The sequence below is a fragment of the Ochlerotatus camptorhynchus genome, unplaced genomic scaffold (genome assembly GCF_037179485.1).
Source record: "Ochlerotatus camptorhynchus isolate MF236.1 unplaced genomic scaffold, CSIRO-AGI_Acam_v1.1 ptg000202l, whole genome shotgun sequence".
NCBI classification, from domain to species: Eukaryota; Metazoa; Arthropoda; class Insecta; order Diptera; family Culicidae; genus Ochlerotatus; species Ochlerotatus camptorhynchus.
In genome coordinates, this window is record NW_027040692.1 from 1,098,633 (window position 1) to 1,126,403 (window position 27,771).

The 27,771-nt window shown below is 40.6% G+C and overlaps 2 protein-coding genes across 2 annotated transcripts in view; one reads left to right on the forward strand and one right to left on the reverse strand.

Annotated features, from left to right (window-relative positions):
* Positions 1–27,771, forward strand: part of LOC135702868 (serine-rich adhesin for platelets-like) — a 337,028-nt gene that overhangs the window by 174,367 nt on the left and 134,890 nt on the right. The window lies entirely within an intron of this gene.
* LOC135702856 (general odorant-binding protein 56a-like) lies at positions 13,834–14,439 on the reverse strand. The gene is made up of 2 exons (XM_065223898.1): positions 14,322–14,439; positions 13,834–14,257 (listed from the first exon to the last, which is right to left on the reverse strand). The coding sequence occupies exons 1-2, from the start codon at positions 14,364–14,366 to the stop codon at positions 13,898–13,900; spliced, it is 405 nt and encodes a 134-aa protein (XP_065079970.1). The 5' UTR covers positions 14,367–14,439; the 3' UTR covers positions 13,834–13,897.

The following is a 27,771-nucleotide window of genomic DNA, read 5'->3' on the forward strand; positions in this document are numbered from 1 at the left end:
CCTTAGTTTCGAACACTGGTGATCTCAAACTTTAGAATAGGCAATACCAGCGCTGACCGCGTCCAAATGCAGGTCAATGGGAAGGAATATGTTTACGAGATACTCGCTTTGTTGGAAGTCAAGAAATCCTCAGCACTTCCACGAGAAATCACTGAGATGTTGGATAAAAGCGTTTGCAGCAGGGTTCGTTTTGGTGAACGGTACGCTGAATGCGAGTGACGTGTTCATATTAACAAATCATGCGATTAACGAATCTTGGATGTGAAGGGGCCTGAGATTATACCCATGATGTTCTGCTCAGTAAACAAATACGGTCACTATAACGCCACTGAGCCCCACATCACATCACACCATCTATCATCGAGTTATTGTTTTTGTAAACATTCAAATTCGGCACCGATGAGGACGACGATAAGTTTCGAAAAACCAGGGCTGTGGAGTCGGAGTACAAGAAAAAGTACTAATTCGAACTCCGACTCCGGCTGTTATGAAACAATAATTTGAAACTAGACCCTAATTTGGACCAACTTTGTGCAACTTGTTTGGTTCATGGTCGATTCGATTGAATTTGAATGCCTATCATGGAAACTAACGTGAACCGTCTAAGCCCAGCTGTATTGCTGATTTTGATCTTATAAATCTCCTCGTACCTACCTGAGTACTTGATGGGCGACGACTCGTTGAATTCAAATCTGCGCCGAACGAAGTAACCGTCTCCATTGGTCTCGGTCCTGAGCCAATCGCTTCCAGTCGCCTTGGACGTTCAAGGACCTAATGTCCTCCTCAACTGTACAAAGCCAATGCGTGCGTTGCCTACAACGAAGCCGACGTCCTCTTCCGGGTTTCCTGCTGAATATTGACTTTGCTTGACGCTCTTCCGGCATTCGTGCCACATGCCCAGCCCACTGTAGCCTGCCGTGTTTTATAAGCGTCACAATATCCATGCCGTTATATACTTGTTACAACTCGTGATTCATGCGACGCCGCCAGATGCCATTTTCCAGTTTACCGCCGAGTATTGTTTACAGCACTTTACGCTCGAAGACACCGAAAGCTCTCCAATCGGCCTCTTTCAATGCCCACGATTCGTGGCCATAAAGGGCTACTGGCAGAATCAACGTCTTGTACAGCGCGAATTTCGTAGAAAGCCCTGTTCGCGGCTGCAATACGCCTTTTCACCCCGCGGGTAACATCATTATCGCACGTCACTAAAGTACCAAGATAAACAAATTCTACTACAACTTCAAATTTTTCGCCATATTGCACCACTTCACTACCAACACCGCTATTGCTCCACGGTTTCTACCGGCGACCTTTAACTTCGTTTTGGTAGAATTTATCGTGAGACCAATCCTCGCTGTCTCCCTCTTAAAAGGCGCGAACGCCTCTTCCACTGATCTACGGTCGATTCCGATGATGTCGATGTCGTCCGCAAAACCAAGGAGCATGTGCGACTTTGTGATGATGGTACCGTTCCTCTGCACGCCAGCTCTCCTAATCGCTCCTTCGAGGGCGATGTTGAATAGCACATTCGAAAGAGCATCTCCCTGCTTCAACCCATCTAAGGTCACGAACGAGGCCGAAATCTCGTCTGCAACCCGTACACATGATTTCGAACCATGCAGCGTTGCACGAATCAGCCTAATTAGTTTCGTCGGAAAACCGTTTTCTTGCATTATCTGCCATAGCTCGTTTCTCTTTACTGAATCGTACGCTGCCTTGAAATCTATGAACAGATGATGAGTCTGCAAGTTGTATTCCCGGAACTTCTCAAGGGTTTGACACAGGGTAAACATTTGATCCGTCGTTGATCGACCCTCACGAAAACCAGCCTGGTATTCGCCAACGAAGGATTCCTCAAGCGGTCTCAATCTGTTGAACAGAACATGTGATAATATTTTGTACGCCGAATTCAGAAGCGTGATTCCTCTGTAATTGGCGCACTCCAGTCTGTGTCCCTTTTTGTAGAAAAGACAAACGAGACCATCCAACCAACTAGCGGGTAATTCTCCCTCCTCCCATATCTTGAGCAGTATACGGTGGATCATCTTGTGCTCACTTCCGTGTTTGAGAAGTTCGGCCGGGAGCTCGTCCTTCCCCGCAGTCTTGCTGTTTTTCAGCTCTCGTTTCGCCTTTTTCACCTCTTCTAGCGTTGGTGGTTCCACAGCTTGACCATCGTCGTCGATGTGTGTTCTGTTTGTAGATGCTCTCTCGTTCTCTCCGTTCAGCAACGTCTCGAAGTACTCCTTCCACCTGGCAGCCACCATCGTTTTATCTGTCAGCAGATTACCTTCATGGTCATAGCACATGGCGGGACACGGCGCTGTCTTACTCCTCACGCCATTGATAGTTGCGTAAAACCTTCGCGTATCATTCTGCTCCATACTTTCTTGCGCCTCAGCAATAACGCGTTCCTCGTACTGCCTTTTTTTCCTGCGATGGGTTCGTTTCTCGGCTGACCTTGCTACCCTGTACCGCTCTCTGTTCTGACGGGTACCAGACACCAACATCCGGCTTCTGGTGTCGTTCTTCTCCTCTGTCACTCGCTTGCACTCCTCGATAAACCACCCGTTCCGGGGGCGCCTCTGAGCTGTACCTATCACCCCTCGTGCTATTTTGCTCACTGCTCCGTGGACAGCTTCCCACAGATTGTTGAGATTCTCGTTCACGTTGATTTCCGCTATCCGCTCATTCAGCTTCTGGTGGTACTCTGCAGCAACACCATCTACTGTCAAACGCTGGATGTTGAAACGCTTCGATCTCCGGTTTCTCGAACTCGTAACGGTCGATAGACGCGCTCGAATTTTCGCGACAACGAGGTAGTGAGTCGAGTCGATATTAGGACCCCTGAAGGTCCTGACATCTACGACATCCGAGAAATGCCGACCATCCTCCAACACGTGGTCGATCTGGGAGCAAGTTTCGCCATTAGGGTGTCTCCAGGTGTGCTTTCGGATATCCTTGCGTGCAAAGTGAGTGCTACTGATGGCCATATCACGAGCTGCAGCGAAGTTTATCAGCTTCAGGCCATTATCATTGGTTGCAGGGTGAAGGCTCTCCGTTCCAATGATTGGGCGAAAGAATTCCTCTCTTCCGACCTGCGCGTTTGCATCTCCGATGACAATCTTCACGTCGTGTTTAGGGCACTCATCATAGGTTTTATCCAGGCTTTCATAAAACGCGTCCTTCACGTCATCGGATTTATCGTTAGTCGGTGCGTAGATGTTGATCAGGCTGTAATTGAAGAATTTGCTACGAATCCTCAAAACGCAGATGCGCTCGCTAACCGGTTCCACCCGCTTCATCTGTTTCCCAATCACTACGAAACCAACTCCGTGTTCTGCTCTATCGCCACCGCTGTAGTAGATATGGTATTTGAACGATGTGTTGGCGATAGGATCTACAGCCCTGAATTCACGTTCTCCAGATCTAAGCCACCGTACTTCTTGAATAGCAGCCACAGTCAGATTCAACTTTTGCAGTTCACGGGCCAGAAGGCCCACTCGTCCAGGTTCATTTAACGTTCTGACATTCCAATAACCGAGTTTCCATTCATTGTCCTTATTTCCTTGGACGCTCTTTCCCCTGTGGTCCTCACCATTTTGGGATGCACGTTAGGCATAGTTGCAAAACTATTACTACTATTTTTCAAATAAACACGGTTTATAGGGTTCATAGCCATAATATCCAGTGCTTTATGATAAATTTAGAGCTGGTTACCCATCATTTTTTTGGATGAGTGCGCTCCGTCAACGTAAAATACATGAACCGCTTTTAAAGAGCGCACATTATTTTCACATAGAAATGTTTAAATGCATGTACACACAACTTTGTTCCCTTGAAATGACATTGGCGTATAGGAAGAACTCGTCTGCAATTAGTTCGCAGTAAACCTTAAAAATACTCACAGATAAAAGTGATATTCATAAAATTCCATCAATTCCTTATGATAGCAATGGATATCTGAGGAGCAGAATACTATCACCAATTAGAGTTGACCCAGACCTTTGCCTTCATAAGCCACTCACCGCAAGTCGGTCCCATTTGTGTTTTTGACAAAACTGTTTTTTTTTTCAGTTGAAATGGTAGTCACCTATATTTCCGTAATAGTGTTGTTCAGGAAAACTTTGGATGAACAGAGAAACGGGTTGATGCAATGGGGGAAGCAAACTTAAAACGCCTTTTTTATTGGCATGCTGATTTGTGCTATGGGACCGCCCAAGTAACATGGCAGGTTTTATCGAGGTTTTATAGCATTCTACAAGCCTAAATCATGATCTACAGAACCCTCATAAAAACAAAATTGTTACTTGGGTGACTTACCATGAGTGATCTACTCCACCATGCTTGTTTCACTGTCTTCGTTCAAAAATAAGAATTGTGAAGCATTATAGATGATTGGGCAATAAACGTCTATACTTCAAGTGAGAATATTAATCTCCAACATACAGAAAAGTGACTGTTATTTGCTACAGTCAGATATTAAAAGTAAGGCAAACTGCCTAAACTTTCGTGAATTTATCTGAAATTCTCTTCTCAATGTTCCCACAGTTTTCCTGGAGTTAATAGAACTGCCTCGAAGTTCATTCAATGTTATTAAAACTACCCTGATTTTCACGGAACTTTTCTTAAAATCTTTGTACTTCCCTGTACATCTCTTCGATTTCCTTAATGATCATGGATCTTCTCTGAAGTCCCCGAAATTTTGCTGAAATTCTCGGAAGTTCTAGAAGCTTTAAAACAGTTTCTCGAAACTTCTTCATTTTTTGTTTGTTATTTCCCTGGAACTACCCTGGGGTCTTCTGATGATGACTGAAGTACCGGGAACTTTTCTAAAATTCTTAAAATTTGTCTGAAGCTCTTGGCACAGCCCTGAATTTAATTGAACTGTCCTAAGAATCCCTTAGCATTCGTGAAAATGTATGAGCTTCCGTGAGGTTCTCAAAATATTTCTAAACTTTGTTAAACATCATAGAAGTTCTCTAGATTTCTTAAAATTTTGGGAACCTCTAAAAAAAATTCGCAACTGAATGAAGTTAAATTAATAGAACTGCAATGATATTCCCTGACGTTGCCTCAAATTTTGAAATTACCCTGAAGCCTACGGTACTTCACGGCTTCGGCTCCCGTATTTTCCTAATGTTCATCAAACTTTATTGGATATTCCCATACGTTTTTTGAACTTCTTCGAAGTATCCGGAGTATTTTATGTTCTCTGGACTTCAGTGAAGTTCAGTTTTCCTGAAATTTTATATTTTTTCTGGAGTAATCTGACATTTCCGGAACTTTGTAAAGCTTCCCACTACTTTCCTGAAATGAGAACTAAATAATTAATTTAGTTCTTAGATTTTCAATGAAGTTCTATACATTTTTCTTAAGTTATTCGAACTGCCCTGAAATTATCGTAACTAATCCTTCAACATATTAAAACTTCGCCAAAATTCTAGACTTTCTCGATGTTTAACGTGCTTTCCTGGTGTTATTCGAACTGCTCAAAAGATCTCCGAACTTTGCTTAGTTCTCTAGACTTCCCTGAATTTTTCTTTTGACATTTGTTGAAATTTTCCTGAAGTTTTGAAAACTTCTTTGAAACTCTCGGAACTTTCCTTAAAATCTGTTATTTTTGTACATGAAATATCGTGTTAAATTACGCTAAATATAGCGTTAAAAAAATTGTGCGATATTTATCACAGAAATTTACATGAATTTTGCATACGGTGTACTAGCCGCTAAGTGAGTTGTAAATCGGCTAACCCCAGAGAAGAAGAAGAATAAGACAAGATGTCCGATAAGCGAGCGTTTAAAATTGATGGAAGCTCCATCAATGCAAATTTGGCCAGGACTGTAGATCTGTTTAGAGCAATAGTTTAATCTTCCGGTATATTTTTCCTCATAATCCTTAGCATTTACCAGCATTGTGAAGGCAGTTTTGAAGCAGCTTTTTATGCAAGCTGGTTCAAAACGGTGGGATGCTAGACTCTCTGAAGATGCCTTCGTGACATTCGCAGAAACCATAGGATAACTTGTCTCTTGGATGCAGCTACTTGCGGAAGATTCCGGCTGAAGCACTTTGTTTTACAGAAGCAGGCTCATGTTTACAATTTTGTTGATACATTTCACTTGAAAGTTCCGGATGCCTTGATTCTTTTTCAAAAGTGAAAAGGTTTAAATGGTACTGGTTTTTTACAATTTAGAAATGTTGAAACTAAGTGCTTAGGGGCTGTTCATAAACTACGTAGACTCTTTAGGGGGGGGGGGGGGTCCATACAAATTTCTAAAAAAATGTATGGGCGAATGTCTACGCTGGGGGGAGGGGGGTCAAATACCTCTTAAAATCGGTCTACGTAGATTATGAACAGCCCCTTATTACTGCTTTAAAATTGTTTCATAGCCAACTAGTTTTGTTGCGGCTGCTTATCAACCAATATTGGGATTGATTGTTGGAATTAATGAAGACAATTTAAATTGGCTTTATCGGACTCTATAAAGCAATCATAAAACCTTTCATAAATGAAAATTACATTAGCATCAGTTTGTTTTATAATATGATTTATAAGGATTTTGTAGATAGCTTATAATATTTTATATGACTTACTTTATATGATAATGCGTATGACCATCATACAACTATTAGGAATTGTTGTTGCTGCAATAAGACCTTTATAAAATTCGAATAAAACCAAGCAGCTCTGGATTTGTTACTTGGACTGTGCACCGCCACAACAGAAGGCACCTTACCAAATGATTTAGTGCAGAGGATGAAATTTGCCCTTCTAGATTGAACAATTTCAATTCCCAAATGAACATTCCATAATACACTTCCCTGGGGCACTCCATTCCCCACGGGACGGGAAACAGCATCATTCATCATCACAGTCCGTTTATTTCTGTTAGATAAAAAGCTTTCAAACCATTTATATGCAGTACTCTGTTACCGTTTGGTAACATTTGCATCAGGTGGTGTAGGATTAGGGTCAATATTGTGCAGCTTAATAGCTTCTTAACGTATCTTTTCAAGCAACCGATTAGGTAGAGCACAGCGATGATGGTGATGTTTTGCTGCATGGGCGAGACTGCCACTGTCCACTGAATCACCACAGATTTTTCATAAAGGAGTGGGAGACGGAAACAAGCTACGGCGTTAACGGTGGAAGCTGAGAGTCGATCGTGAGGGAAGAGGTCGTTCGAGCGAGAGAGACTATAGGCATCGCCATTCGGCCATCGCCATCCGGCCATCGCCATCCGGCCATCGCCATCCGGCCATCGCCATCCGGCCATCGCCATCCGGCCATCGCCATCCGGCCATCGCCATCCGGCCATCGCCATCCGGCCATCGCCATTCGGCCATCGCCATCCGGCCATCGCCATCCGGCCATCGCCATCCGGCCATCGCCATCCGGCCATCGCCATCCGGCCATCGCCATCCGGCCATCGCCATCCGGCCATCACCATCCGGCCATCGCCATCCGGCCATCGCCATCCGGCCATCGCCATCCAGCCATCGCCATCCGGCCATCGCCATCCGGCCATCGCCATCCGGTCATCGCCATCCGGCCATCGCCATCCGGCCATCGCCATCCAGCCATCGCCTTCCGGCCATCGCCTTCCGGCCATCGCCATCCGGCTATCGCCATCCGGCCATCGCCGATATATTCCTCCATCGTGGCTGCCAACGGCGCGTAATACACCACAACAGATCGGTTCGTCGAATAAAATTTGTCATCGTAAATTAATCCATTGCGTTTATCAGGACAGCTTACACCGAAAATTCAACCACGCCGAAAAACCCTCGGACCCGCGAACAAAAAAGGATTATGATGTCCACCGGGCGATGTAAGATTTGCTTACAATAATGAGGGATTCATCATCGCTGGATGTTGCTGTGTTACCTGACTTATTACGAATATACGTTGTATACGAGTAACCCGAATACAACGTATGACTCGCCTAATTTTGCACAGCCTTTGCAATGTAAAATTAGGTGAACTACACGTCGTATTCGGGGTACTCGTATACAATGTATATTCGTTATAAGTCAGGTAACACAGTAGTGGTGACCGCATGAACGGATGATGAGATATACCGAGCTGCAGTCCAATGCAAGAACATTAGAGACCGCAAAATGTGGAGTGTATTTTAACTAAAAAAAATAGATAAAAGGTTGCCGACAGGACTCGAACCACAAACGTTGCCGATTATCAGAGTTCAGATAATGTATTCTACTAGTGAAACAAGACTGGGACAATTTCTGTAGTATCGAAATATATACAAACAGAATCAAAGGGTCTATTTGGATAATGCACAACTTATTGCCATGTATACCAGATGTTCTAGGTTCTCATAACCGTTCTGGAGTTCCTTAAATGTGTTCAGAAAACTGCCGCTTTTAAAAATGGTCATAACGATTGCATGATTTTTTGATATCAGTATATTCCAAATATACTACATATATAACCTTCAACTTAGCATACTTTAATTCAAATATCTCTCCCTTTACCTTTAACTACCCGATACCCCTACCTTCGTATTAAGAATCCAGCACTGATTCCCCTCCACCGCATTAGCCGTATAAGTAAAGTGGATTTTTCCAGTGATAAATAATGCGCTTAAGAAAACCTTATTCCTAGAAAAATATGTGAAAAGGGTTTATTGCCAATGACCTTAAAGACCCAAGCGCAATGACAGCGGAAGCAGAATGGCAGCGGCAGCAAAAAAGTCCGATCTGAGTAGCCTACTCGTTGGATTGAAAACTAGTTAGAACCAGGGAATCAAAATGAAAGATTCAGATAAAGATAATGGCATTCTCATTTTGGTTACACTCATGATTAGTACAAATCGGTAAAAAGGTAAATGAATCATTAAACAATGACGATGTTCCTTAATAAGTAAAAAAAATCTCCTTAAAATAGATCGGTTTGCTCCTTAAATGTTTGATCAAAATACGTTATAAATCTTAAAATGCTCAGTAAATATTTAAAGTACGCTCCCTAAAATAGAGAAAACTGTACATTAAGCATTTGAAAATGCTCCTTAGTATGCACCGCTTTGCACCATTTTGAAGTGTAATTGTACCATATATCATCGGAAAAGCTGCTGTAGAAAGGTTAATAAGTACCATGAAATCAGCTGAAATGTTCAGTAAATCATTGTGTGCATTTGTGCATTTTTACTGAACATTTCAGCTGATTTCATGGTACTTATTAACCTTTCTACAGCAGCTTTTCCGATGATATATGGTACAATTACACTTCATAATGTTGCAAAGCGGTGCATACCAAGGAGCATTTTGAAATGCTTAAGGGGGTATTCCCAATCTTTTGCCTTTTTTCGGCCTGTTTTTCAATTATTTTTTTTTCAAGGAAAATGAATAGTAATGCGCCTAACTCTTTGGGATTCTTGTTTATTGAACATTAAAGTTTACAAATAAATTTTTTTCGACATAAAAAAAGACATTATTGACGTCACAAAATGGCGGCAAACAGACCCCTGTTCGCCGCAAACGCCTGGACGGGCGAAGACTTTTCTCTGGAAGGGCTTCATCTGAAACAGATTTCGTGATGAAATTAATAATCTGCATAAGATTCTCTGGAGCTTCTCCCGTTGGCAGCAAAAAATCTTGCAAATTAACAAAATGGCGGCCATATGAAAAAACAGGCGATTTTTAGCCCGCTTTTTTGCAGCTTTAAGGTGCTTCAAACAATGTTAAATGTTAATATTTTTGGCTGAAAGTGGGAGAAGCTCCAAAGAATTTAATAAGGAACAAAATGCGCAAAGATTCAAGTCAATATCTCTTATAGTTTCTGAGAAAAATCTTCGCCCGATAAAAAAAATGTGGTTTCGAGAAAAACGCGTTTAAAGTTTTGACTTTAGTTAAAACCATTTGTGGGTTCTTACCATTAGTCAGCTATGCCTGGACACCGAATTCGCTGATCGGAAAACGGCTTGGGGGGATGAAAGTATATAGTCTAAAGTACAAAAAAAACGTGAAAAAAAAATTTGATTTTTTGAAAAAAAAAGATCGGGAATACCCCCTTAATGTACAGTTTTCTTTATTTTAGGGAGCGTACTTTAAATATTTACTGAGCATTTTAAGATTTTTAACGCATTTTGATCAATCATTTAAGGAGCAACCCGAGTAAGTAGGGCTGCCGTACAAATCCATAAATCACAATGGACAGTTCTGGAAACGATAATGCGATTATCATTTGTGTAACAGATCATGATCATATGAAATAGCGATAATCTCAGATCATCATCATCAGCTGTCGTCACTGAAAATTCACCATTTAAGACAAGGCTAATCAAATACCCTATAATATGTGAATTTTCGGAACGAGGATGACGTATAGAGATCGAAAATCGATGTTTGCCGCCATTATGAAATCCAAGATGGTGGCCATCGATTTAAGAAAAACTGTCGAAAATTGATGTCCGCCACCATTTTGGAAATCCAAGATTACCCTGCAATGTGGGTATTTTCGGAACAGGGATGGCATGCAGATGTAGAAAATTAATATCTGCTGCTATTTGGGAATCCAAGATGGCGGCTATTGATTTAAGAAACAAATTTTCCCTACAATGTGGGTATTTTAGAAACCGGGATGACGTGTAAATGTCAAAAAGTGATGTCGGCCGCCATGTTGACTAGTTTATTTGTCAGTTCTAACTAAAACCAAAGGCCGCCAAATTGAATTCCAAAATGGCGGTTGAAATCAATTTTCTACATCTACACTTTATTACAGTTCCAGAAATACGCATATATTGTATGGTATTTGACAGTTTTTTTTTTCGAAACCAACGGCCGAGATGACGGATTTCAAAATGGCGACCTACATCGATTTTCAAAATATATGTGTCATCCCTATTCCAAAAATATCCGCTTTATTAGGTATTTGACCTCTAGAACAACTTTCCCGAAGACAGAAAGTTCGTACATTTTGAGATACATTACAAAATGATTGTTATCATATCAGTAGAGTATCGTTTTTGTTGCTGATCATGATGTGTAACACAAATGATAATCCATGATCTTACTGTACACTGATCATGATTCCGTTAACTAGTATTTTTATCGTCGGTAAGCATCGGAAGATAGCATTTTCTTGATTCCCTGGTTAGAACCAAATCGACTTCGGTTAGGCATCTTGATGTCATTTGTGACAGCTTTCAAGCTTGCCGTTTCCGTTCCGCTTCCGCCCACTTTACGTTTGGGCTTAAAAATTAAAACAAGCCCACACAAACTAAATAGAGTAGGATGGTTTAAAACGCACCACTGGGTTAAAATAGTCCCGCACTGTTTTTCATAGATTTCCGATTGTCAATTTGTGAATTTAACTAGCTGCATTGCTAGTTCAGCCAGCGTTGCCAGAATGTTTTCAAGCTTATCGGTATCAAAAGTTTAAAAAATCGGTATTTATCGGCATTCACTATTTTAATAAATTTTATATTTTTGCCTCTTTGTAGGCAAAAATTCAAACTTTTGAGCTAACAATGAAGTAGTAAGTCAGAAGAAATTTCCGGGAATATTTTAATTAGTCTCTTAATGATACCGAAAAAAAAATCCAGAGAAAGAATAAAGAAGATCTTGTGATGGAAGATTGCAGGACATTCTAAGAAATGTCTGAAAAACATCTGATGAGGATCTTCCGAGAATAATATTGAGAAACTTCTGGCGAAAACTTTAGAAACTTTCGGAAAAAATCAGATAACACACCCAGAGGAAACCAGAAAAGTTTTGGCAATTGGAAGGCAATTCCAGGGGAAGTCATAAGAAGCTCAGAAAAACCTTTCAATAGAAGTCTACATTCCCTGACTTATGGAGAAACTTCAAGAGAACGAAAGAAACTTCTGAGAGAACTTCCTGTAGAAGAAACTTTTTGGAGGCGTTGGGAGAAACTTCCTAAGGTACATTGGAAGAAACTTATGGAAAAAACCGGAGGCCAGAGGGCTTATAGAACAGTCACAAGATACTTCAAGGAGAAGTTGTGAAAAAAAAAACTGGAAGATATAGATTTCTGGGCGATGTTAGCAACATTTCCTGAAGTTTCTTACAAATGATTCAGCAATATTCCTGATATTTATGAAACATCCCTGAAACCCCACAATTGTATTCCTGAACTGCACTTCGGAATATCCCTTAATTCCTTGGAACTCCTTGAAAGTTCTTGCAGTTTTCCTAAAAGTTGATGGGGCTGTTTTGAAGTTTACAAAGTTTTCATGAACCTCTCGGAACTTGCTGAAGTTTTTAGAAATTCCCTGAGCTTCTCCGAACTCCTTTGAAGGATCAGAAATTTTCATGAATTGATATGTCCTGATGTTCTCAGAGCTTCCCTAAAGTTATCTCAATTCTCCTGAAACAAATGGAAGTGTCCTGAAAACCATTAAATTTCTATGCAGTTCTTTGGACTTGTGAAGTTTCCAAAATATTTCAGATGTTTCCTTAAGTTTACTGGAGTTCTCTGGACTTTGCTGAAATTCCCGGGCTGTCGAATTTTAACAGCAGTGAATGAAACTGTCTTTAATTTATCGGAACTTACACTTACATATCTTTAAAGTTACTCAAAGGTCCGAACTATTTCTGAAAAATTTCTGCAGTTTTCCTGAAGCTAATGGAACCTTCGCAGACTACGACGCTGGCGACGTGTGGCCATAGATCGAGTAGAGTGGAGACGACTTCTTCGGACAGCAGAGGACACCAAGGCGTGATGGGTAAGGTAAGGGAGAAGACGAAAGAATCTTTCAAGGGAAGCCAGTAGAAAAAACTAAGGGTGTAGGGAAAGTTTGAAGAAACTTCGAAGGGAAGATTAGAAAAATTTCAGGAAGTTGAAAAATTAACATTTTGATGGATTTATTTGTTCACTGAATAAAAGAATTTCCAGATTTCCAGGAATTACCGGGATGCGCCATCAATTGCTTCTCGACCCCTTGGTAGCCAAAAAAGGTGAGAAAATGGAAGCATTAGTCGAAAGAGTATCAAGCATTAGACATTTTCAAAGTAGAATATATTTTTAAAGCTGGCTCAAAAATTTGAATTTTTAAAAAGATAAAAGCCTCTCATAATAGTTTTATCGTGGGCGAGCAGTAATCATTTTGATTATTAAAAAAAAAATCGGTATAAATTAGTATGAAAGAGAGAAACCTTATCTGTACATCGGTATACAGTTTGAAAATCGGTTTAAATACCGATAAATCGGTATATCTGGCAACGCTGAGATATAACACATAAAATCCCAGAATTAGTAACCGGAAAGCAAAGAAAACCCAAGCAGGGCCATTTTAGGCCAAGAGTGCATTATAGACTGTTCTCTCCTACACCATCTGAAAGAGCCAACTTATTCTCCTAGATGCTGCTATTGGTTTGCCTGAATAAGTCTTCATCCTTGAGAAATTGACGTTTAAAGGCATTGTTTGTATGTGGCACATAGGCCCTTTTCACATGTTGTTCTAGATCTGCACTTAGAAAGATTTCGATGTATTAGTTTGTGTTAACGTTTGAATCTTTAAACCACTGAAACTTCACTAAAATTTGGTTTTTTTTTGTAATTTGTAAAAATATACAAATAATCGCATTTTACGATTTCACGCAATTAAGTGGTGAAACCATTACTTTTCAGAGTTCAGTTGAGAAAGTCGCATTGTGATCTCAGTTTTGCAATACTTACTATTCAAATTGGAACAAAAAGGAATTCAATTTATAGCAAAAGCAAATGCGATCTAGTTTGTACATTCTTATGCGATCTGTGGTTATCCCTGTGATCGATTCTCATTTTTCTGTTGAATTTAGGCCATTAAGTAAACTGCGCAACATTTTTTCACAAAACATTAAAATTTATTAAATTGTTCCAAAATGTGTGCACCCGTCAATACCGTTCTACCGCCTTTTACTGATCCAAAGGTCTTACGAAAAGTAAGCTTCCTTGTTCTTGAAGTAGCACTCGTACAGTCCGTGCGCCTTTTCACACGCGTTGTCACCCTCGAACATGCTACACTTTTCGGCAAACATCTCCGCCTTCTCCTGACCGTTGCCCTTGCTCAGTTTCTCCACCAGCTTCGCCTTGCTGACCGTGCCGGCATCGTCGATGAAGCCCACCTTACCGAAGATGCACTTCATGAAGCACTTGCTCTTGTCGTCGGTCAGCGTGAGATCTCCCTCCCGGAAACGGTCACCCACATTCTCCGGCAGTCCCTCGCCGATTTCGGTCGAACAGGCTATCGCCAGCTTTTTGGCCACTTCTTGTTGGTTCGGGGTGAAAAAAGCCTGCGTGGAGGGGTACTTGATTGTTGCCATTTGCATTTCGGTTAATTATTTCAGTTAGGTTTACCTGAGCTCCAACAGTCAGCAACGAAATCAACACTAAGCACTTCATTTTTTTTTCTTGAAAAATATTCACTCTGAAACTTGGATCACGTTACCGGTCGGAAGGAATCTTATCGTCTGATGATCCTGATACCGGCAGCTTCCACTTTTATACTGTGCCAAAACGGACCGGTTCAGAACGTCCTCCGCATAAACCTTCAATCGAAAAGAATCACCATGAGCACATTAATAATTCTTACTTCATTTGTTATCCTCTTCTTTGCAGCTTCCCAACCGACAAGAAAACGTAAATGCATGCTAAAGGATTATGCCCAACGGAGACCGATAAATCCAGATTTCTTCTTGCACTGACTCTTCGCGCCTCGTTTATGCCACTGAACTTAAATTTTGCGCTCAAAGAGACTCGTTTTGCTTTCGCGTTCAAGGTTAGGCTGTTCTTGCGAGGTCAGACAGGACGTTTTTTTTTTCGCGGTCGCCCACAGAATCATTGGAATTTATTCTTCAACATAACTCTTTACATTTCAAACTGCTTCGTAGTCCAGAAGCAAACGTGGAAATTGAAGGCCAAATCGTCGGGGGTTTCTCCTTCCACGGTGTCGGCACAAGTGTCTACCACATCCTTCAGCAGCTTCTTATCGTGTCTTACGGTGAGAAAATTAACCAACTTTTGCGGCTTAATCTTGCCCTTACCATCGACGATGCCCAGTTGGCGCATGTAACAGGCAACGTATTTCTATGAAATATTGAAAATTGGTTTATTTCGACGGATGCGAACCTTGTATATTGGATCATCGGACGTCACATCTCCCGATTGCGCACGTAGCTGATAGTCGACGGACAAAGGGAGGTTCAGCTCCTGTTGGCACGAATATCCTGTAGTGTCCAGCTCATCCTGTTGGGGCTTGCTGTATTTTGCCTTCGGACATCGGAATGGGGAAATCAAAAAATCATCACAGATACATTGCACACTGTATCGCAAATGTCACTTACCCCGCAAAACGCTATGGCAAGGACTAAAAATGCTAAAAGTCTGAACATTGCGCTCCGTTCTAGGTTCCAAGAAAGCGCTGATAGTACACTGATCGGCGTGGAAGTCTCTTACCTGGTTTTATACTACTTTTTCAAAGAGCACAAATCCGTAAAAATATCCACATCCACATCGTAAAAAAATGTCTTGCTTGATAACAGTTTGGGGGATTCGCATTGCATACGTTACTTCTCCGATAATGTTTTGTTTTAATGTGCTGTTAAAGATTTATCTTATTCAGATACTGTCCTTGACCGGGCACGAGAAACATCGACAGAAATGTAAAAATAACCAAAGAAGACAACTAAAAACATGGTAGGGTGAGTGAACCAGATATGGCATATGCACCAGCTATGGGGTCTCCCTTAACTCTGTCGGTAAAGGCACATCTAAAATGGAGGCGGCTGGGTTCGATTCCCGGTCCGGTCTGGTAATTTCAGGACTTCCCTGGGCATAGAGAATGATTGTACAGGTAACATATTTATGGGAAATGTAGGTACACCAACATAGTTTATGATATTCACAACAATTTCTCCAAATGTGCTCTTTTGACTCGTACACACGCCTTCAACCTGTTAGGGAAATTATCGACGATAGACGTGTTCCACAGATATTGCATCCCATACTTTTGTCAAACTTGCTTTCAGATGATCTAAAGATATGTGAGCCTTCGTACAGGCTCTGGACTCAAGAATAGACCAGACGGAATAGTCCAATGGATTTAAATCAGGAGCGTTTGAAGGCCATTCATCTTTTGTCAAATATCTAGGAAAAAGTTGGCTACAAAGCTCCAGCGTCTTTTTCGCTCCATGCGATGGAGTCCAATCCTGTTGAAATGTCCAATCGTTGTTACCGAAATGCGTACGTGCCCAAGGTGCACCTGTGTCGGTCAGCAGCTTCTGGTAGACTATTGGTTGATTTTGACGCCTTTTTCGATAAATATTAAGGGAGTGAAGCTGGATGATGGGATCTGGCAACATTCGTACGGTTAAAAGAACCCTTTGGCAATAGCTGGCGATCGTTTTGGTGGTTGTGGTATTGCTCAACAGTGAAAATCTTCTCATCGGTGAATAAAATCGTGCGATGCCGGTTGGTTCTTCGAAAATTTGTAAGAATGCAATCCTAAATCCTTGCATAGAATAGTTCGTACTGACTTTGGGTCGATTTTCAATGATTCCGCCATTTTTCGGATAGACCGTCTAGAATCTCGATTAATCCTAAGACGAAGTATGTTCCGGTTCTGAGGGATCCTCGCAATTCTTTTTCTGCCTCTTCCGGAACGGTCCTCCAAATTTCCGAGTTGATGGTACCGTTCTATAGCATAGCATATTTGCGAAGGCATTTGCAATGTTTCTTCTATACGAGTCGGACAAGGAATTCTCTTTGTTTATTAACCTTAATTACCACACTTCGTAGTTTACTGTACTTCATTACGGAAATACACGTGAACCGATTCAAACGAAACTACAAGCGTTTGTTTATTATGTATCAAGGTCTCAATTGGTAGAGGTGTGCTCATTTCAGCATCTTTCAAATTGGAGCTATACATTGAGAGAAAAAACATGGATAGAATGTCCTCACCCTGTACTTGCAACACTATGCAAAAATGGTACAAGCTTAGTAAGCTCTCAACTAACAACTGTTGAAGTACACGCCAATGTACTAGAGCAAATTTTAGTAAGTGTCATCAGTGGTGCTCCTCCCCTATTATATTTTTTGACGTAGGACTAGGTCTTTGATTTCTATATGGGGGTACACTTTGTGAAAACCGAAAATGGAACCTGTAACAAATTCAGAAAGATTTTGAACGTTAATAACTCAGTTGCCCCAGGTCCAATTTCAATAATTTTATCACCAATCCATCAGAAATATGGCTACGCATCGATAACAATGCTTTCAAATGTTGATTTTCAACAAGAAGCTATTGAAAAACTGGTAAATGTCCAGCATTGTCCAAAAGCGTCGAATTAACTAACAAATCCACCAATACCTACATGCATATGCTGCTTCCCCAGCACAGTCGTCAGAGAGTAGTAAGTAGACGAAACAAGTCGAAGTGGCATTCGCCTCCGATCCTCGGGCGCGTGCGAATAGGGAGGCTGGAATTGCGTAATATTTTACACACTCATCGCCATACTCAGAACCACACGCTCCCAACGACCACACCACTGTGTGGTGGTGTTCGGTCATCGAAAATAGTAGCAGCAGTAGCAGTGCTTTCGGCGTGTGGCGTTGAAAATTGTTCTCCAGTAACAACGAAAGTCTACCTGCAAGCAGTGAGCTGCAGAACCCACATAAGCAACCATCAAAGGAGGAAGAAGCTGCACCGCTATGCTATGGATCGGAATCAGTAGCTCTTCGTGAGTCGCTGCGGGTCGGTCATCTATGCCAAGCGTGTCACCCTCGCTCCAAACGACATACAGCTCGACAGCCTCATCCGTGTTGAACACCCAGCTCAGACCCTTCTACTTTTTTGTATGTGAAACAAGCCTAAGTAACACAAATTCTTGGAATTATGTTGACTAAACTTTTTTTCAACTGCAACCAGCCATACAAAGGTTATATAACCTGTTATAGAACTTGTGTGTAGCTTGGGAGGGTAAAATGCGTTATGCCGATTCAAGGTCAAATCGGCATCAACAATTCAATACGGCTAAACTGCTTTTGTAAACAATGACCTTAAGCGCTACGCAAATACAGTACAACCCCGTTAGTTTGAATAGCTTAAATCGCAATTCTGTAGGGGTACCAGGCGCGAGTATTGATGGTCCAAAAGTGAGGATAACAATAACAAACCAACATTTTTGGCTGGAGTAAAAGTGAGGATAACCAACTTCGCACTTGAAAATGAGACTACGCAAGTGTGCGTGTTATAAACGTCAGAAAGGTCAATAGAAGATAACCACATAATGAGATTGGTTTAATAGGTTTGTTCCCGTACACGCTTTTTTTTTTGTCTTAGCTGTAAGTTGCTTAAGGAAAATAATACAGGAATACCCGCTTTGCGCAGTGTTTAGTGCCATCTACCCACCGCCATTTCTCAACAGTCTTTCAACCAATTGAGCTGACTTTTTGTGAGTGTCAAGTTTGTGGTTGGCCGTAGCTAAATTTAAAAAAAAACCAGCTCAATTGGTAAAACTATTTTTTAGAACTGGCGGTGGGTAGACGGCACCATCCGAATCGGGGATTCCTGTATTATTTTCTTTCAGCAACTTACAGCAAAAGCAAATGAGCAAGTTGTTATGCACACTTAGAAAAATTCATGTAAATTTAAGTGCTCTGAGAGTGAATATACGAGCGTCAATTTTGACATAAATTTGAGTCATAACAGACTCCAAATATAGTTCAATCAATCGTACTTTTCGTCGAGCAACGAACTTTTCAGTCTCGGAGCACTAAATATTACATGACATGTTTGTTTACGTCTCATCTTTTATTTCAAAGATGAATTCCGTCACGTGTAAAATATGTTATTTCTAAATGTTTAGTTTGTTTGCGAGGGTGAACTTTTTTTTCGAGAAAAATCGATGGTAGAGGTCAATTGGCCCGAATGCTGGGTAGAATACCTCTAGTCTTTCTTCCTGTCACGCTTAATTCCGGGATGATTTTAACTCGGAAAATGGTACACTGCACACTTGGAAATACCTAATTTAACACGTGACGGAATCCATCTTTGACATAACGGATGAGAAGTAGACAAACGTGTCATGTAAAATTAAATGATCCGAGACTGAAAAGTTCGGTACTTGACGAAAAGTACGTTTGATTGAGCTGAATTTCGCGTCTATTATGACTCAGTTTTATGTCAGAATTGACGCCGCTCGTATGTGTCAATTTCAGAGCACCTAAATTTACATTAATTTTAAAAAGTGTATGTATGTATTGCTTCCTCGTAACGTGGGTAGATCACCGTTACGGGATGTAAGATATACCACCGATTCCTAGTCCTGACTACTTCAAACTAAGGGAGCAGGATTGTTCAGTAATCAAAGGAACACATCATAGTCCTTATTACTTTTTATGCCTTGTTGATAGTGACAAGACTCGGCTTTGCCCACCCAGGATGATCTTGAAACAAGGAAAAAATGAGTTAGTTAGTCTTCATCTATGTGATTTCTAATCTTCTATTCGTTGTTCCTTAGTTTGAAGTGGTTAAGAGTAGGGTTCTGATTCATAGTCATCATCGATGTCACCCTAGTAGCACGCTTGTCACAAATCAATTGTATAAACTTATATACGACTTATTCCAGTCATAAACAAGTTGCTGAAACTTATTATGATGAAAGTGTGCTATTCGGGCATTTCTTAATTGTGTTTGCTGAGGAATCCAATTTTGACTGACAAATGAGCCTTTGGAGAGTGTTTCAACTCTCCGAAGGGTATACATAGCGGGACCTTTCAATTAGAGTCGGATCCTTGCGATAAATGCAAGAATGACAACTGTAAAAAAAAAATCGAATACTTAATCACTTCTCAATAGTGATGAAGTAATACGACATGCACTAAACTTAGGACACTAGATACACTACAATAGATCAAATTACTGGTTGCAGTGGTGTTAGGTTCCGAACAGAGGAAAAAAATGTATTGTTGATTGTGAAATATACGTAATAACATACTTTTTTTTACATAATCTCAAAAAATTATTTTAATTAGGTAACAATATTGGTGGAAAAACAAGACACAACAGGAATATCACGTAGTACCTTGTTGAAACCAGTGCCTGTTTTTATCATTAACCATCAATAAGGAATAGGCCTGTTCCCTTACTTGCTTTTTTTTCTAGGTTGCTGCAGCTTTCTGAAAGTTGCTGTAAGGAAATAATATGGTGCAGCAAGTACGGGAACGTGCTTTTGCTTTTTGCTGTACAGAATCTTACAGAAACGCAAATACGGGAACAGACTTAATGAGCAGGACTTCAACCCAGTGTTCACGGTAAGAAAAAAGTACCCATCGGCTATCGTGACTGGACCGTGGTTTCCAGCCTCGGTCGCGGTTCCACAAATCTGCTGCTCCCTCTGTTGCTCCACTAGTGCCGCTATCCCTTTTGCTGGTGGTCCTTTGCTGGTCGTCCGCTCTCTCCACAGTCCGTCATAAGAATGCCATCAACGAGTTCCAGTTTTCCAGTTTAAATGATCTTTATTTTAGTTTAACTTGGACGATTACCATATAAATTTTTTTTACTAAGTGATTTAATTGCTTTCTTCATCTTTAGGTATGGGCAAAATTCAAAATTTGTTTTACAGAATTAGTCCTAGACTTAGCACACGGTCGACCACCTTGGTGGGATTGGTTTGTTTTGTTTTTAGAATTTGAAGAGAAACTACTTAATACTACTATTGACAGCTTAAAACTAACCTACTCTACTATATACACTTAACCTACTATGTACAAATTGCTTATTAAAGCATGTTCAGAAAGATTGCATTTTTGAATAAATTTAGTTGTCATATCATCAATTTTGGAATCTACTTTGCCATCAACGAGCTTAGCTACCTCATATTTATACCTCTAGCTGTATCCAAATTCCCGAACCAATCAGATTCCGTTTACATACACTCAAAAATATTACTGATCTAAGAAAGATTAAAAATTAATAATTTTATGTATAAACGATGTTAATACATTGATTCGATTAAAATGTATTTCAAATGTATACTAACTCCGAATTACGGAGGGGAATTTGTTCGTTGGTATTGCTTTTGAGAGGCTTGCAGACGAAAACTGCTTGGAGGTCATTGGCGTGGTTGCTAGTGAAATTCCCGTGAATTCATAGCATTAACAAGTTTTCCGGTCTTGCTGGACTAAATTAAAGGCGAACGTTTGCAATGAAAAAGATGCCGATAAAAATCATGGAATCACCCGATTGGGTGATATACTGAATAATTGTTCTGACGGTGACGGACGATGGGCTCCTGGATAGATGAAACGAAATCGTCAACCTGGGTGAATTCGATCTGATTAACCGTAAGTATTGTTGCGAATATGGAAGAGTTATGTATTAACTACGATTCCATCTGAACTAGATCGTACCACTTCCAAGCGGAGGACGAAGTCGATCAGAAGGCGTGGATATCGGTACTGATAAACTGTAAGGAAAAGGCACTGACCACTGTATTCCTACATTCAACGCCGCAGATGAGTCCTAGTCTTATCAAGCTACATAAGACGATGACATCCAGAACCTGCAACTTGTGGACGAAAAAGCTTCTGTTCACCCGGTCCAAGCTAAACAACAGTCATGGTAGGTATTGGGAAACTAATACCAGATAGTTCGATGTATGATCGCCAAGCAGTATGTGATACGAGCCTGCGCCGATGGTTCGGCAAAAATACTGCCCTCCTTAAATGCACACTACACGATCGACGAGAGTACATTGTTACAGCTGTGATCCCTCTGTGATGACTGATTACGAGGTATCACCGATGTATGCAGATATTCCCAGTCAATGTACATTTATTATTCCTTATTGTGGTATACCATTAATAAAAAATATAACTTAATCATTACTGAATCCTTTGTTTACTTTTTATCAATAAATCACTTGACAGCAGTCACTTAATGCATTTTAACCAATAAATAGACTTTATACATCCTAGGAATGTCGCAAGTTTATACTAAGCAGTAATTAAATCAATTTTATACTAAGTTTGTATTCTCTCTCATTATACGGATCTATGCGTCAGGCAGGAGAGTTGCCATTTAGCGTATTTTTTAATCTATATAGATTTGAATATTTTTTGAGTGTACGATCTATCACGCTTCACGCTCACTTTATTCTACTCATTTCTATTCCACACTAACTATATCTACTACATCCTTCCCCTCTCCAACTCTCCTTAATTGAGGATCGGGGGAAATTTATTAACCCTCTCGGAGCATTTTATCAGAGGAATATCTCCTACCTTTTCGGAGGAATTTCTTCTACCTTCTCAGAGGAATTTCTTCTACCTTCTCGGAGGAATTTCTTCCACCCTCTCGAAGGAATGTCTTCTACCCTATCTGAGAGATTTCTTCCACCTTCTCGGAGGAATTTCTTCCACCTTCTCGGAGGGATTTCTTCTATCTTCTCGGGGGATGATTTCTTACCCTCTCGGGGGGATTTCATCTACCCTCTCGGGGGAATTTCATCTACCCTCTCGGAGGAATTTAATCTACCCTCTCGGGGGAATTTCTTTTATCCTGTCGAGGGAATTTCATCTACCTTTTCTGAGGAATTTCTTCCACCCTCTTGGAGGAATGTCTTCTACCCTCTCAAGGGAATTTCATCTATCCTCTCTGGGGAATTTCTTCTACCTTCTCGGAGGAATTTCTTCCGCCTTCTCGGTGGAATTGCTTCTATCTTTTCGGAGGATGATTTCTTACCCTCTCGGGGGAATTTCTTCTACCCTCTCGGGGGAATTTGTTTTATCCTCTCGGAGACATTTCTTCAACCTTTTCGAAGGAATTTCTTCTACCTTCTCGAAGGAATTCCTTCTACCTTTGTCGGATGAATTTCTTCCTCCTTTTCGGAGGAATTTCTTCTACCTTTTCGGACAAATTTCTTACCCTCTCAGGGGAATTTCAACTGCCTTCTCAAGGAACACCAGTAGCATCCTCGCAAGAAAAAGGATGATTCTCACTTACCGAGTTGCGCCATTGTCGTGACTAGACCGAGGTTTCCAGCCTCAGTTACGGTTCAACGAATCTGGCGCTCAGCTGGTGGTCCGATCTATTAACCGGACCGAGGTTTCCAGCCTGTTGGTCCGCTAGTGCCGCTATCCCTTTTGCTGGTCGTCCGCTCTCTCCACAGTCCGTCATAAGAATGCCGTCAACGAGCTTAGGTACCTTATATTTATACCTCTAGCTTTTTTTTTTTTTTTTTTTTGTAGTGATCCAGTGGCAGCAACTTGCTAAAACTCTACACTGGACCCCTTTTATTGATAGATTTTGCTTCTATGAGCCTCTATTTTAAATCAACACACAGACGTTCCTAGGCTATGGTGCCCGTGTGGTCACTGTTGTTTTTGTGCTGATCCAAATAGTTTTGATAATATAATTGCGCATTCTTGTTTTTTTAAAAGGTTGATTTTCGTCCCAGTCTTGTCTTCTGTCGTCACTTATTTTGTCATTTTGTCTTGAGTATTAACCCCCACTTGTCTTGTTTATTGTGTCAACTTGTGTCTATTGTCCTTCCCCATCTGTTACTCTGTCTTGACTAATTTCATTGATATATAAAAATAGTAATATCAATTACAGGATAATATGGTTATTTCTCGATTACTTTTTCAAAGGGAAGCACCAGCTCCTGCAAACAATGCATCCGATCGTCGATCCGGCGCAACCGGCATCTCGCACACGCTTATCAACACCACCAGCAGGTAGAGGAAAATTTCCCCTATCTGATGATAGTGCCAGCCCGCGTGGGCGAGCCACCAGTTAAGCCAAATCGACGACCAAACGCACCGCCTACAAAAGCCGATCGAAAAAAAAATTATCGAGATTTCTACTAATTAATGAATTATTGACAATTACCTCTCATGATCCTTGGCTCTGAATTTAACTTACCACTTTTTGATTATTTATCAAATACCTCTCCCAGAATATATAACTCCTCGATGCTTTGTTGGTTTCTGGTCTCATTTGGATTGGCCCTGAATTTGTTTGATATCCTGTTCGAAGTAATTCTGTGAGTTCCAGCTTGTACGTGTCTCACGTCATATGAGTCGCCATTCATAAAGATAATGGGTTAAAAGGAAGTAAAACATACATAAAGGTAGATTAGTATTAGTTGTACTTGATCCAAACAATAGAAAGAAGCATAGATCACTTAGTAGAAAAATAAAACTAATAAATAACTAAAAGTGCAATGGATAAGTGTTAGTTCCGGGATCATTTAAGTGTTAGTAGTTATGTTAGTTTTGATCCGTATTCAGCCCTGCTGGCCCCTCAAGCACTATTTGCAGCAATTGTGATAAGATTATGCGACACTGCTACTACTACTATGTTAGATGTATGACTTGTCAATTTTCGCAACGCAATGTCTTTCAATAAATCACTCAATCAATATGATGTTTGAAAATTTGCTCAAAAGGGCTTTGTTGACACATCATACCTTACCGAAAACTAAAGCACAACAATCCTAATTCTTATTTCAAACCTATCAACATATTTAACACATCTTTCCTAAAATTTCACTTGTTCGTAAGCGCCTGGTTGAAGATATGACTTTCGCTATTGACATTGTCTGTAATTAACAAATACACTAAATAGGAAGATTTATTATACAACTTCATAGGCTAGTCGCCTCCCTAAGCGGACCCCCCGCGTCCTATCTCTTATGTTAATTAACTTTCTGAATTCTATAATTGAAGTTTATTTAATAAATAACTGAAATCTCTAATCTACCTACATAACCCATGCTTTTAAACTACAATTTAACGTGTTTCAAGTACTTCTGGCTTTTACATATCTTATCTTATATCTTTGTTCGTCCCAGATGACACCTTCAAGTGACTAAAATGCTTCACTTTGAAGTTAGATTCCAAGCTAATTTTAAATTGTATATTGTATAGGGTAAATGTTCCAACTACGCTCTCACGTTTCCACTATGTGGCCCCACAAAAATACATATGGGTATGTCACAATAGAAGCACACCGCAGTGGAAATCCCGAGCCATAGTTCAAACACTTATCCCAAATCAAAATGAAGCACATATAAGATTAGTTACAATACCATGTACAAAAATGATGTTTAACATTGTTTTCTGAGTAATACTTCAATGAAAACAACAATGAAAGCTTGTCACGCAAATAGAAGGAGCACTGTTGGGCACTTTCTGAAATATTTCAATAGTATAATTCCCTTACAAACCCAAATAAATCTATCTGCGTAAAAAATAAATAAAATAAGAGTGATTTGCGGCAAAACCCGCCAGTATCACACCCAACGTCAGTGCCTATACGTAAGCGTACTACGACGTGGCTCTCAATAAAAGGAGTAACAAGTGTGATACTATCACTGCTAGACTAGATCTTTGGTTCTCTCATGCAGCGGTTTATCAGAGAGGGGAAGCTTAGTAATCCCCATCGCCTGCCCATGTCGCCATTCTATCGCGGCATGAGCCAGCAACGCCGACCATAAACCTACCGTCTTCAACACTCCACTATAAAGCATGAAATTAAGCCCGCCCACCAACAGCAAGGTGCAAAAACTAGCCAAGGGGAGGGTCCTTATATTTATACCTCTAGCTGTATCCAAATTCCCGAACCAATTAGATTCCGTTTACATCCGGTCTATATCACGCTCACTTTTACTCGTTTCTATTCCACACTAACTCTATCTACTACAGTTCACTTTTACATACTTTTGACTTGTTTGTCTCCTTTTCTAATGTTGTCAAAAACGAAGGAGCACAACCACCCAACATGGGTAGTAAAGTGTGAAACCCCAATGTTAAGTATAATCATAAAGGTTGAACACGAAAAAATCCAGTCACATTTTTCATAGTTCAATGTAACCGCTATACATTAGTATGTATTATACTTATTGTAAGTCCTTTTTTTCAAATATTCTTTCTTACCATTGGCCATTGTTCGAACATTTCTTCGTACACGCCTCATCTTCTTTTGCACGAGCCCTGTTCCCACTTGTTTGGCAGCCAAATTCCATTTCCTTAAAATCCTTCAGGTCAATTGCAGTTCCATCCTTTTTCCTCAGTACGTGCTTCTAAATTGACCAGTATTCCTCAATCCTTAGTTGTGGAGTTTTGGTCGGATTAATCTCCTTGGGAACCACTGTGACGCCACTTTCGCTGTACCAGTGTTGGGTGAAATGTGAGTAGTGGTAGATTGCCAAGTCCAGCCAGAATAGGCAATCCACCTCATGCTGCTCTAGAAAAGGCAGTAGTAGTCTCTTTCGTAGGCACTCTGCCCAAGAATTTGATCGAAAACTTCCAGGAGCGGATAGACCGGGATTTTCGTTTTAAGCGTCCAAGATCGAATCGCGACTTGCTTGATCCGGTGAAGCCATGATGTAAATAAATGAAGTTATACAATGCCTGCTGTGATTCTATGCACTCTTAGCTTGATTCAGTAAAATATTGAAAAAAATAAATATTTATGTCTTAATGGCAGCGTTTTTAGTGTGTCCGAATTTTTTCGTGTTTTACCTTTATTCACCTACTCTTGGGTACACCGATCTTACTTTTGGTTAGAAAGCGAGTGGAAAATTCCATCCGAATTTCACACTAGTAGATGAACTTTGACCCGCTGTACCTAATTTTGGCTTCCTGCACTAAAGTGCCGAGATGAGTGAAAAGTACTTACTTTTGGTACTTTTTTCTTACGGTGTAGATAAATTTCGTTTGTTTGGAAAATCTTCTCTGTCACGTAGCTCTCGTATGAGGGAAATCAACAAATGAGTTCATTATACACGGCCAACTACAACAATTCAGCGACTGAATTCAATTGACTCAGAGCATTTTCTTTCCATACAAAATTTACTCACATATGAAAAAAAAAACTGCATTTAATCATAGCTCATAGCTGAGTCAATTAAATTCTGTCGCTTATAGCGAATTCGTTTACTATCGGGGTTAACACCAGTTCCAACCCAGTGCGAAACCGAACTTTTTGTCAGTGTGAACCTCAACCTGAGCTAGGTTTTAAAAACAAACGAGCAAACTGACGTTTGTCAGAAAACAAGCAGACCCAATCTTGATACCCGATCCAGGTTGGAACTGAACGAATTCGCTATTAGTTGTTGAAGTTGGCCGTGTACATCAATCCTCTGCCTAGAAGGAGGGTTGCTGAAGCCACCACCATTGCTGGTGGCAGCACTGTAGCCTACAGTTTTTATGCTATGTTTATATGTGCATTGACGACACGTATGCGTTAAAAAATCTTATGTGAATAATCATTAATGAAACTTGAATTTTTCATGATTGACTTGCCTAATTTAAAAATTAATATAATAAATATTTAATTCCTACATATAAGCGCTTGTTGAACCTCGTGTTGTACATTTATCACGATTATTTTGCCGCGCAACCAATCAAACATCTTTGTGGACGGAGCCTAATTTCTCAATTTTTGCATCAGCTTTCTTAGATTGGCAGATAATCAAGCCAACTTTGGCTTCAAGCAAAATGTTGGTCGGTGACGTTTCTGCCACCGGCGTACATCGACGAATACGTGTTTGTTGAGATTCTTCACTTTTTGGTGTATTGATAAGCGTGATTACCTCTCACCCCAGCAGGCCTGGGTTCAATCCCAGTCAGCGCCGCCGGGATGTTCTGAGGCATAACATATCTGATCACGCCTTCCTTCGGGTGGGAAGTAAAGCCATTGGTCCCAGGTTCATGAGTTGATGGGTCGATAGGTAGGGTCCAGGTGTGGGAGCTGCCTCCCTGGCATCGGTAGCATTGGTGCTCAGCACGGAAAACA

Bases quoted from the DNA above. Each gene is read 5' to 3' on its own strand.
- LOC135702856 (XM_065223898.1), bottom strand. From the start codon at position 14,366: ATGAAGTGCTTAGTGTTGATTTCGTTGCTGACTGTTGGAGCTCAG. The intron at 14,258-14,321 runs GTAAACCTAACT...CCCTCCACGCAG, and splicing joins TGCTGACTGTTGGAGCTCAG to GCTTTTTTCACCCCGAACCA.